The 11,088-nt window shown below is 64.5% G+C and overlaps 3 protein-coding genes across 4 annotated transcripts; 2 read left to right on the forward strand and 1 right to left on the reverse strand.

The window, feature by feature from the left end:
* The first annotated feature begins 54 nt into the window (after positions 1 to 54).
* Positions 55 to 2,852, forward strand: CHLRE_09g386900v5 (uncharacterized protein). The gene is made up of 7 exons (XM_001694472.2): positions 55 to 175; positions 331 to 424; positions 593 to 670; positions 951 to 1,007; positions 1,195 to 1,316; positions 1,572 to 1,653; positions 1,889 to 2,852. The coding sequence occupies exons 1-7, from the start codon at positions 104 to 106 to the stop codon at positions 2,071 to 2,073; spliced, it is 690 nt and encodes a 229-aa protein (XP_001694524.1). The 5' UTR covers positions 55 to 103; the 3' UTR covers positions 2,074 to 2,852.
* Positions 2,853 to 2,904: 52 nt separating this feature from the next.
* On the forward strand, positions 2,905 to 7,419 carry CHLRE_09g386850v5 (uncharacterized protein). Of its 2 annotated transcripts, none has more exons than XM_043065419.1 (11): positions 2,905 to 3,159; positions 3,582 to 3,677; positions 3,837 to 4,042; positions 4,234 to 4,320; positions 4,474 to 4,550; positions 4,820 to 4,980; positions 5,252 to 5,274; positions 5,578 to 5,820; positions 6,023 to 6,061; positions 6,529 to 6,640; positions 6,850 to 7,419. In XM_043065419.1, the coding sequence occupies exons 1-11, from the start codon at positions 2,989 to 2,991 to the stop codon at positions 6,934 to 6,936; spliced, it is 1,302 nt and encodes a 433-aa protein (XP_042921062.1). In that variant the 5' UTR covers positions 2,905 to 2,988; the 3' UTR covers positions 6,937 to 7,419. The 2 variants fall into 2 exon arrangements, with proteins under 2 accessions (XP_042921062.1, XP_042921061.1); XM_043065420.1 differs by having other exon boundaries at positions 5,578 to 5,805.
* A 49-nt stretch (positions 7,420 to 7,468) lies between these two features.
* Positions 7,469 to 10,764, reverse strand: CHLRE_09g386800v5 (uncharacterized protein). The gene is made up of 4 exons (XM_043065416.1): positions 10,756 to 10,764; positions 9,435 to 10,595; positions 8,773 to 9,171; positions 7,469 to 8,473 (listed from the first exon to the last, which is right to left on the reverse strand). The coding sequence occupies exons 2-4, from the start codon at positions 10,584 to 10,586 to the stop codon at positions 8,030 to 8,032; spliced, it is 1,995 nt and encodes a 664-aa protein (XP_042921063.1). The 5' UTR covers positions 10,587 to 10,595; positions 10,756 to 10,764; the 3' UTR covers positions 7,469 to 8,029.
* Positions 10,765 to 11,088: the final 324 nt, after the last annotated feature.

Genomic DNA, 11,088 nt, shown 5'->3' on the forward strand with positions numbered 1-11,088 from the left:
CCAGCGCGCCTCTTTCACTGTTGTGAATATGCATATCACATTTATACCAGGATAGCGATATGTTGTAACTGCTACTTTGCCTGGACAAGCTTGTGCCACGAAAATGGAGATGCCATTGTCGCTGGAGACCACCTCCATAAGCACAAGGGAGGAGGTGGACGACCATCTTGTCAAGGCGAGATGGGTCTCAGTTTCAAGATGGGAGGGGTCCAGGCCGAAATGGCGCGCAACACCTGCGGCTCGAGGCTGACCCTGTGCGTGCCGTCTCCCCCTCCACCTACCACAAGCCGCACCCCCTTAACAACGACCTTCAATCCCTCCTCTACGCAGGTGGTCTTTGTGGGATCTGCGGGAGTGGGCAAGACGTGTCTTATACGCCGCCTGTTCACTGACAAATTTAGCCCGGACACGCAGTCAACCATAGGTGCGCTGCGGCATGCGGTCAGACTGCACTGCCCAGATTTGCAGCCATCGCGCCCCCATGCGCGCTAACTACGCTCATTGCACAAGCGATTCTGAGACCCTAGCTTTGCCTTATGTTTCAATACGCAAACTGGGCGCCGCGCGGTGTGCGGCCGCAACTCATGCGCAGGCTGTGACTTCCATTTCAAGCGGTACCGTTTCGACAAGAAGAGCGTGGGCGTCACCATTTGGGACACGGCGGGGGCAGGTAGGGTGGGATCCGGGCACTGGGGGCGAGGCGCGCGAGCTTGAGGGGTAGCAAGGCAGGTGACGGACAGGATGCTGCGCGCTGTCGATGAGCGGTGCACCGTTTGGGTCGCACTGTGGGCAGCGCTCGTGCCGCTTCGTTCATCAGGGTTCATCCATGCGGCCATATAGCTGACTTTCATCGCTGCCCCGCACCCACGGCATCCGTTACCGGTCAAGAGTCACAATGTAATGGTTGTGCTGCTATGTCCTCAACTGGCCGGCCGGCCGGGCTGCCGCAGAGAAGTTCCAGGCGGTCACCTCCAACTACTACCGGGGCGCACAAGGGGTGGTGTTTGGTGAGTGGGCCGGTGGGCAGCTGGTGGGCTGGAGCCGATGAGAGGGCCGGCCGCCGCCACCGGATGCATGCGCGCTGGGGCAGTGCGGTATGTTGCGTTGGACTGCCGCTACTGTTTTGCTGCTGACGCCGCCGCTACCGCGGCTGCTACTGCTACTGCTCCTGCTACTGCCGCCGCTGCCGCGCAGTGTATGACGTGACGCGGCGCGACACCCTGGACGCCATCGCCCGCCACTGGCTGCCCGAGGTGGAGCGGTACACCACCTACCCGGATGCGGTCAAGATGGTGGTGGGCAACAAGATCGACATGGTGTGTGTGTGTGTGTGTGTGTGTGTGCGTGCGTGCGTGTGTATATGTACGGTATGTGTGTGTGTTGCATCCAGGGAGGGAGGCGGCTGAGGTTGGCGGAGGTGATGAGGTGTTCTTGGTATGGTGGGGCTGCAGCTACGCAAGGGCATATTGCTAGACCGATGCCCTTCCTCGCGCCAACGTACGCCCACGGCTGTACCCTCGCTCGAAGCTCGCACCAACACAACGGCCCCGCCCGAACATCCCACCCGCCAGATGGAGGAGCGGGCTGTGTCGCCGGAGGAGGGCGCGGCGTTCGCGCTGGAACACAACTGCATGTACCACGAGACGTCGGCAAGTGAGTCGCTGAAGTGGCTGCATCGGGGTACCAAGGAGCATCCATACCCGCCTGGATCTTGAGGCGTGTCGCGCTGCAGGTTGCCAAGCAGCCCTCCGTCGTGCCCGCGTACGAGACCACCGCTCGCTCAACCCCCTCGCTCTCCTGCCTCCTGCCGTCGTGCCGTCCTGCCGTCCTGCCGTCCTGCCATCCTGCAACCTGTTGCTGCTGTGCTTCCTGCTGCCATCCTGCCCAGGGACGGACGCGGGTGTGTACGAGGCGCTGGTGTGGGGGCTGCTGGTCAACATCGTGGACACGCCCTCGCTGCTGCGGGCCTACAACCACGAGCGGCTGGAGCTGGAGCGGCCGGCGGGGGGCGGGGCAGGAGGCGGGGGCGGCGGCGGGCAGTGCGGGAGGCATCACGGCGGCTGCTGTGGGTAAGGGCCTGTGTGCTGGAGGGCGCGCATGGGAGCATGCCCTGCCTGCAAGGGTGCTTGCAACGGTGACGTGCAATTCTGCAGACGCGCTTCGGAGCTGTTTCATCGTTTCTGTTTGATGTTGGATGCGGGGCACGCATACGGTAGGCCGCGAAATGCTGCCACAGAAGTAACTTGCTGTTATGTAGCATGCATGCCATGGCATTCAGAGCTGTACCATATGACTACGGACAGACAAGAAGTCAAGAATTGGACACTCGGTATGGTAGTGAGACGCGTTCATAGTGATGTCGTGGTTTCGTGGAACATGGGGCAACATTCGTGCGGTTTGCCGTGGCCCAGACCGCGGCCCAGACAGGGCGGCCACCTTTGACACCGCCCGCGAAAGGACATTACAGCTTCGGTGCATCACAGCGTTGGCGCGGGATACTGGTGTAGGGAGGGGCTGTGCGGCCGGGAAACGGTAGTTGTGCAGGACACAGGGCCAACTTCATGAAGGGGCAGACTGCTTTATTCCATGTTTGAGGCTTGGTGTCGAATCAAGAGCACGGATGCAGGGAGATGTGCTAGTCAAGCGAGAGAGTATACGCGGGCCCTAAGGAGAGCATTGAGAACATACCAACGGCGGTCGAGATGAAGCGGCTGGGAGTGTAAGGGGGACTTGAGAATTGGTGGCGGGTCGAGCTGATTAGCCGGTGACACGCACCGTGCCCTCATCTCCTCATACGCTCTGCCCTGCAAGCTCACCCCTGCAGTATCAACACTATGTAACACAATATTTACGACCTATGACTTTTCATTAGCCCAGCTGCGCACGATTTGAACAAACCACTGATTCTCATACCGAAACCAAAGCTCAGAAGCGCAGTCGCATCAATGCGTGTTAACATTTCAAGTATCAGATGAATTGTTTACGGACATGAAGCGAGTTTCATTGGTATTCTTGGGCTTGCTTTTGCTGTCGGCATGTGCAGCCGGCGGGTCCGGAAGGACGCTGGGGCGGAGACTTGGAAACTCTGGACCACAATTAGAGCATAGACGACAAAGGTCCCTTAGATGGCAAGGAGACTTGCTGGGCAACTTTGACCAGGTGTGCGCGAGAGACACCCCTTTGTTGGACCCCTGGCCGCCCGCTGCCCCTCTGCCTGCCCCCCTGCCCCGTTGCCAACTTCCGTCGAAGATTTTCTCACCGGGCGCGAAACCTCATAAGCCAACACACCATGCGTACAGATGCATCTCATGCAGCTAGGGTCATGGCATCTTGGTGCTGTTTTGACACTCCTGACGGAGCAAGAGCGCCACCAACCGCGGCACTGTTGAGGGGATGCTGTGAACCCCCGCAGCAGCAGCAGCAGCAGCAGCAGTGCCTCATTGTTCTTTTAAGGCCATGTCGCCTCCACCCCAAAGCCAAAGCCCATGCATGGTGGCCCATTGCGTCCCACGCCTCCCACCACATACACACATGCACAGTGTCGAACCCCTTCGCTTGTCTTTTCATTACTCACACTTCAGGACCCAGCGGATGAGCGACCTGAGGACGAGGCATCCAAGGCGGCCGCCGCCGCCGCGCGGCCACTCATGACCAAGGCCAAGGTCAAGGAGCTGCAGGTCGGTGGGCTACACACGTGCACGCATCGTTTCCTTGTGCATTTCAATACACGCATGCACTCGTCCTGGTTCTCTATCACACAACCGCACACCACACACACACACACACACACACACACACACACACACACACACACACACACACACACACATGCACAGGACCACGCCCACTTCTTCGGCGCGGCTGAGGCGCTCACACGATGGACTGAGTCCACCTTCGCGCTCAGCGCCCTGGCGCATGCGGCCCTGACCAAGCAGCCCGAGGGGGTGGGCTCGGCGTGTGTGCACGACGGCAAGCGCTGCCTGCTGAACCCAGGGGTGGTGAGCGGGGCCGGCTTCCCGGCGCCACAGCTGCCAGCAGAGAAGTGAGTTTGGGGGGTTGGTGAGAAAGTGGCGGTGCGCGGCGGCGGGGAAGGTTCCGAGGCTGTGCGCCACAGGCATTTGCTGTGCGCGGGGGCGGCAGTACGGCGGCATAAGGCGCTGCAGGGGCCTTCATGGAACCGGGTTGCGACCACGACCGCCTACCCGCCAACCTGCCCTGCCGCCCGCTGTCCAGGATCATCCACCGCTTTGCCAGGGAGGCGTCCGTTTGTCGCGCCTCGACCGACCGCGCCGCATGCCACCTGGACAGCAACTGCGACTGGTGCGAAAGCTGTCGTCAGCTGTTTGGAAAGTGGGCGCATGAGTGGAAAGGGACAAGCGTTGCACAGGCACTGCCCCGGCGGCCCAACGGCGCATCTTCTGAATCCGGATGCAGTCGCGGAGGCTCACCTGCCCGCCCCCACGTTGACAACAGGGACGACCGCACGGGCGCCTGCTTTCTGGCGCACGACCCACATTCGGACTTCACGACGGTCATCTCCATGTGCCGGGGTGGGTGCCGGGGTGGACGGGTGGGTGGATGGGTGCGTGGGTGGGTGGGTGGGTGGGTGGGTGCGTGCGTGGGCAATCGTGTCCGAGTGGATGGGTGGCTGACTGGCTGGTGAACAGAGGTGTCGGAGGCCATAGGGGTCGCAGTGAGCGGACTCGGGAGCAACGGCTTGGGCCGCCGGGGACATTGCATGGGCAGGTTCAGAGCGTAGGGATTGCTACTGGACCGCAACCGCCCGGACCGCACAACACCGCATGCGGCCATCGCGCAGACATGATCTACACGCCCGCCGCCAAGGCGTGCTGGCGGCGCCGCCCCGACGCGGGCGCGTGGAGGCCGTGCGGCGAGACGGGGTGCAAACTGTTTCCCAAGGGGTCGGAGGTGGGGCCCGGCAGCGCCACTGCCGAGGACCGTTGCCTGCCTGACGCGCCGGTGCGTTGACGGGTGGGGGGTGGGGAGTGGCGGTGGCGCTGGTGTGGGCGGGCGGAAGGGTGGCAATGGGAATCGGAGGTGGCGTGTTGCTGGTGGTGATTGCTGGTGGGTGAACGCCGGGTTGCCTGGGTGCGGGGGAGGTGTAGGGTGACAGGCCGCGTGGTTGGAGGGTTGCAGAGGATTTTGGAGGTCAGGAAGCTGCAGCCTGGCTGGCGTTCAGGACAGCGGGTGCCTTCCCTAAGTGAATGCCGCACGTGTACCTGTACCGCAGGCCAAGATGCAACAGAAGGACCTGTGAGTTGGGGGGACGAGGGGGTTGCAGGGGGCCAGTCACTTCTAGTCATGATGTGACCCTCAGGGGCAGATCACTGGGGGTAGATTACACCACAGGAGGTGACACTGACGCGCAGCCGGGAGCGGGCGAAGGGCCGTGCCGCACTTGAGCGGCTGCAGCACCGCCCACCCCTACTTGAGGCTTCACGCACCAGTTGCGCACTCTGTTTCACACATCCTCCCATTGCACACCGCACACGCGCACACACCACACACACGCACACATACCACACACACAGCCAACCAACCGACCGAACACATCAGGTACAACATGCTGAAGCGGCTGTACGGGGAGGCGTACGGGGTGGACGACCCGCCCGTGACGCTCGCGGTCACACTCGCCAACGGCACCGAGGTCATCACCACGGCGCCGGCGGCGGGCGCGACGGGCTTCGGCGCCGCGGCGCTGCAGGAGGGGCACGAGTTCGCGCGGGAGGGCTTCGGCAGCTGCGACACCGCCGCACTCCACCACGGCTTCGCCACCAGTTGCAGGTGGCGCAGGAAGTCGTAGGTCGCCGCGGCGCGCTGTTGTGCTGTTGTGCTCGAGGCTTCATCGGGGGCGTCTGGGGAGCGGCTGTTGCATTGGGCCAGGATGGGTGAGGGTGTTGGTGATGCCTGACAGCAGCTGCGCGTGCCCTGCTGTGAAGCTTGTGTGTTGGCAAGCGCGCACATCACTGCCACCACGTCTGCACCATTCTTGTATGCGCAGGCACTCGGAAGCGCAGGAGGCCTGTGAGAAGGACAACAGGTGGGGCCGGGGGAGAGGTTGGCGCCAGGGTTTGTGGCGGCGGCGTGGAGGTGCAGTGCCTGCACGTGTGTCGATGTTTGTGTGTAAAAAAAGAAAAAGAAGCCCGCCCAAGCAGCGCCGGAGTGTGTGTGCGTGTGCGTGTGCGTGTGTGTGTGTGTGTGCGTGTGTGTGTGCGGTGATGCGGATGGGCGGCGCAGCGCACATCCAAGATGTCAATGCACGTGCGCGTTGCAGCACGCACTGCTGGCTGCCGGCACCGCTGCCGGCACCGCTGCTGCAGGGCTCTCGCTCCCGGTCCGCCCTCCCTGCGTGCACCGACGTTCCGCATGTCATCACCTGACCCCTCACCTCACGACTCACCCCACACGCGACTGTTTCCTTACGGGATTGGTCCAAAGTTAACCCCCTCTCCCCACACGCCTGTACCGTGCCGTACCGCTGCCGGCGCCGCGGCTGCTGTCGCACAGGTGCCACTGGCTGCAGCAGGGCGGCGTGCGCGGGCACCACTGCGTGCTGGCCCGCACCACGGTGGTCCAGCTGCTGCTGGGGAACAGCAGCTTCACACGGGCCGCAGTGCAGGTGCGGGGTGCGTCGCACCGTGCCGACATGTTATCTCGGTCGGTTGCGCTTTCGAGCCGTGCCTTTGTGCGGGGGGTACCGTAAGCTTGCCGGGACCGTACTCCGCCTTGGCGCCTGCGGCTTAGCCCCTGATGCCACTGTGCGTTCTCCCTGAACTCACTCCTTCGCTGTTCCTGTCTTGTGCCCAACCACCCACCCTGCCCATGCAGGCTGAGGCCGCCTGCACGGCTGCGGCGGGCTCGCGGGATGCCTGCCTGGCTGTGAAGCTGGATCTGCGGGCGGGCGGCAGCTCCTAGCGTCCTGGGAGTGCACACACACACACACACACACACACACACACACACACACACACACACACACACACACACATTGCGGCTGGCACTTGGCAACTGCTGCGTCCTGGGTGATAGTCGATGTGTGGGTTGTGGGACGGCCGAAGCAGGATGCTGCAGAGCGGCGGGTAGATAGATGCGGTAGCAGGCAAGCGGTAGAGAGGCAGAAATGTGCACGGACGGAAGATGGTCAGCATCCGGCCCCTCGCTTCCACAGGGATTGATCCCCACGTGCGAAACATGGAAAAGCTGAAACCGTGAGCTGAATCGGGTTCACCCGCTGCTGGACGGCGGCATATGCATCTTGCGCGGGCCCTCTCTGGTCGCAAACTGCAGAAGGGATGCGCAGGATGGAGTGTGTGGTCAAGTGTGTGGTGCGGAGCGCTGAAAGCCTGAAAGCCTGGACAAAGGCGCGCTGAAGTGAGGCTCGTGTAATTGCTGGGCGCATGGCGCAAGTTGGAGGAGCAACCGCTTCCGTGCAGGGTGCAGGGGCAACAGACTCCGTGCAGGGTGCAGGCCTGCAGGGTAACAGACTCCGGCCGGATGCAGGAGGAGGCATCACCAAACACGGCAGCTCGTGGGGGGCAGCTGCCACACGCACACCTGAGCGCATCAGCGTGCATCACAAAAAAATACGGTAGCATGACAAGAAAAGCTGGCTCTCGCCCTCAAGGGACCACAGGGCTGCGCGCACGCCACGTTATTGCATGTCTGAGACCAAAGGTTTCAGTAATACCGCATCTCATCCGGACATACACAGCCGGGGTCGGTTGGTGCAGGCACCGCCCGCCAACTTGTACAGCCGATCCCGCCGTCAAACAGCACAACAGGCACAACAAGACAACCTTCGCCACGCGAACAACGCAGATACGGTCTGATCCAACTCTCTCTGTGGTCCCGCATTTTCAACAACACCCCTATCTACCCCGCCGGTTCCCCAACTACCGGTAGTACTGGCACCAGCTATGCCACCCCCCGCCCCCGGCTACCGCACCAACTACAGCTCCTGACAGGTTCATACCGTGTCCTGGGCTGGACCGCACGCCAGCAGCTGCCGTCACTCCTCCATCCCGCTCAGCGCGCCCGGCCGCCGCTGCTGCTCGTCCAGTCCTGCTACAGCCGTCCAGAACTCCGCCTCACTCATGCCCTCATACACCGCCGCGCTACAGCCGGCTGCCTCCAGCTCCTCCACCCATACACGTGGCAGCGCCGACGGCGCCACCGCCACCGCCGCCGCCGCTGCTGCAGCTGTGTTGGCGCCAGGCGAAGCCGTGGACGCCGCTGCGCCCGCGCCCGCGCCCGCGCCCGCGCCCAGGCCTGCTGTGGCACTGCGCCCGCTGGCGCCTGCGCCCCTGCCGCCCGCTGCGCCGCGGTCTGGGCTGCGGTGGGCTGTGTCTGCCGGCACGTTGAGCACTCGGAGTCCGGGCAGGCGGCGGCACAGGCCGGCCATGTCGGCGGCTGTGATGTGCTCCAGGGGGCACAGAGACAGGTAGCGCAGACCCTGAGAGGCGAGAGGTGCGGAATGGGGTGGTGGGGTGGCGTTCAAGGTCGAGGTCAAGAGGTCAAGAGGTGGTGGGCGGGCGCAGATCCAACCGTTGGGCGTTCACCATGCACGGCTGACAAATCCCCACTTCTACATGGACGGCTAACCCCCCCCACCCACACACACACACACGCGTACAGATTTCATATACACTCGTACTTCTTCCCCTTGTGCTCCCATATACCCACCCCCCACCCACCCACCCACCCACCCACCCACCCACACACACACACACGCATGCACGCACGCACGCGCACCTGCAGCTGCGCCACGGACTCCAACAGCGCCTGAATCGCCGCCGCCACCTGCGTACGATACTGCTCCTCCTGACGCGCACGCATCACCGCCGCCTGCGCCTCCTCCGCCTCCGCCTCCGCCTGCGCCTCCGCCGGGCTCAACACCCGTTCACGGCCGGTGTACAGCTTAGTCCCCAATCCCTGCAAGAGTACCGGCCGTACAACGAGTTCGTAACCGCCTAAGTACAACAGCCGCAGCCGCGTCAGCGCCGCCAACCGCCGTACGGCGTCCTGGTCAATGTACGGCGTACGGGAGGCGAGTGTACGGCCGGCGCCGCGCATGCTGAAGCCCGGGGGAGGGTGGGAGCTGGCTCCGCCCTCGAGGGTGAGGTAGGTCAGGCGCGGCAGGCCGGCCAAGGCCTGTGGGGTGTTGCGAGGCGTGGGGCGGAGGCGTGGAAGGGCAGGAGCGGCAGGGGGAGCATACGGGACCATGGGCAGAAGGGGGGGGTGTAGATACCAGCCCAAACCACCCAAGGGGGGATATCGGTGTCGCAGGTTGAGTTGCGGGGGGATACGTGTGGCGGGGGCGAGCAACCGACCATGCACGACAGGCGGAGGAGTGGGGTTGAATGTACGTCGCAGCCTGGCTGCCGGGACTGGGCCCCGTGCTCGCACGCACGCACCTGCACCAGCTGCGCGCCCACCCGCCGCAGCGCCGTCAGCTGCAGCTTCACCAGCCCCGTCAGCGGCGCCAGGGCGGCCGCCGGCACCGCCTCCCACTTCTCCAGCCGCACACACGTCAGCTGCGTCACAGCCCCCAGCTGCAGCAGCCACTGCGCCGCCGGCGAGAGCGTGGGGCCAAAGGCGGGGCGCGCAGTGGCCGTGGCAGGCCCGGACGCGGCAGTCGCAGCAGCAGCACCGGCGGCAGTGGCAGCGGCAGTAGCAGCAGCAGCGGTGGGGTTGGAGGGGCCGGCACCGGAACCCGGGGCTCCAGGCGCGCCCGAGGAGGCAGTAGCAGTAGCAGGGGCGGCGGCTGGGGCGGCGGCAGTAGCAGGGGCTCGGGGCTCCACATCCTCCTCGCCGCTGCTACTGCCGCTGCTGAGCATCACTGGCACCTCCACGAACCGGGAGTTCGGCAGCACCGGCAGATTATCCAGGTCCACTTCACCGACCGCCGCCGCCGCCGCCGCCGCCGCCGCCGCCGCCGCTGCCGCCGCTGCCTCTACCTCACCTGCAGGCGCCGCCGCCGCCGCCGCAGCCAGCGGCGGCAGCCCCCCCGCCGGCGGCACCTGCAGGCCGCCCGCCTGCCCCGCTCCTGCCCCGCCCCCTCCCGCTCCTGCTCCTGCCCCTCCCCCTGCCGCCGCCGCCGCCGCCCCGCCCATCAGCCCCTGCACTGCGGCGGCTGCCCCCGGGCCCGGCACCACAAACACAATGTCCTGGAACAGCGGCACGCCGCTGACGTACTCGCCGCCGCCGCCACACGACGGGTCCAGAGTCAAAGACCGCAGCAGCGGCAGCACCGACAGCGCCGCCAGCGACTGCGGCACACGCGGCGGCGGCGCCAGTGGCCCTGGCGGCGGCGGCGGCGGCGCCGCCGCCGCCTGGGCGTCTTGCACTGCCTGTCCTGGCGCCGGGGCCGGGTCGGCGGCGGTCCCCGCGGCAGCGCCGGCGGCAGCGCCAGCGGCGGGAGCAGCCGCTGCTGCTGCTGCTGCGGCCGCTGCTGCCGCTGCGGCTTCTGCGGCTGCGGCGTGTGTATCTGCATACACGACCACGGGGGCGGCCGCGGGGTGGCCCAGGGTCTGCAGCACGTAGCGGCGGGTGGGCCGCGGGGCCATCCAGTCGCCCTGTGTGTGTGTGTGGGGGGGGGGGGGGGAGCCGCGGGAGAGCGTGTGAGTGAGTGTGTGTGTGTGTGAGTGTGTGTGTGTGTGTGTGTGTGTGTGTGTGTGTGTGTGTGTGTTAAAAAACGAAACGAAAGCCCGCCCAGACGACGCCGGAGTTACTTACCGATACGTGTGTGTCTGTGTGTGTGTGTGAGTGTGTGTGTGCGCGTGTGTGTGCGTGCTCAGGAGGGCAGGAGTGGTTGCGGGCAGAGGCACACGCGAGGTGGAATCTAAGCGCGAGCGCGAGCGCACACACACACATAGACATACACACACATTTCCTTGTCGGGCGGGCTTCATTTTCTTTTTTTTAACACATTTCCCTGTGCTCTTTGACATATATACACACACACACACACACACACACACACACACACACACACACACACACACACACACACACACACACACACACACACACACACACACACACACACACACACACACACACACACAC

This window comes from Chlamydomonas reinhardtii, chromosome 9 (assembly GCF_000002595.2).
Source record: "Chlamydomonas reinhardtii strain CC-503 cw92 mt+ chromosome 9, whole genome shotgun sequence".
Classification (NCBI taxonomy): domain Eukaryota; kingdom Viridiplantae; phylum Chlorophyta; class Chlorophyceae; order Chlamydomonadales; family Chlamydomonadaceae; genus Chlamydomonas; species Chlamydomonas reinhardtii.

Coding starts and splice junctions, on each gene's coding strand:
- CHLRE_09g386900v5 (XM_001694472.2), top strand. CDS start 104: ATGGAGATGCCATTGTCGCTGGAGACCACCTCCATAAGCACAAGGGAG. Junction 1,008..1,194: donor CGCACAAGGGGTGGTGTTTG/GTGAGTGGGCCG, acceptor GCTGCCGCGCAG/TGTATGACGTGACGCGGCGC. Junction 1,317..1,571: donor TGGGCAACAAGATCGACATG/GTGTGTGTGTGT, acceptor CCCACCCGCCAG/ATGGAGGAGCGGGCTGTGTC.
- CHLRE_09g386800v5 (XM_043065416.1), bottom strand. CDS start 10,586: ATGGCCCCGCGGCCCACCCGCCGCTACGTGCTGCAGACCCTGGGCCAC. Junction 9,172..9,434: donor TGGGCGCGCAGCTGGTGCAG/GTGCGTGCGTGC, acceptor AACACCCCACAG/GCCTTGGCCGGCCTGCCGCG. Junction 8,474..8,772: donor AGTCCGTGGCGCAGCTGCAG/GTGCGCGTGCGT, acceptor CTCGCCTCTCAG/GGTCTGCGCTACCTGTCTCT.
- CHLRE_09g386850v5 (XM_043065419.1), top strand. CDS start 2,989: ATGAAGCGAGTTTCATTGGTATTCTTGGGCTTGCTTTTGCTGTCGGCA. Junction 4,043..4,233: donor CCACAGCTGCCAGCAGAGAA/GTGAGTTTGGGG, acceptor CCCGCTGTCCAG/GATCATCCACCGCTTTGCCA. Junction 4,981..5,251: donor GTTGCCTGCCTGACGCGCCG/GTGCGTTGACGG, acceptor CCTGTACCGCAG/GCCAAGATGCAACAGAAGGA.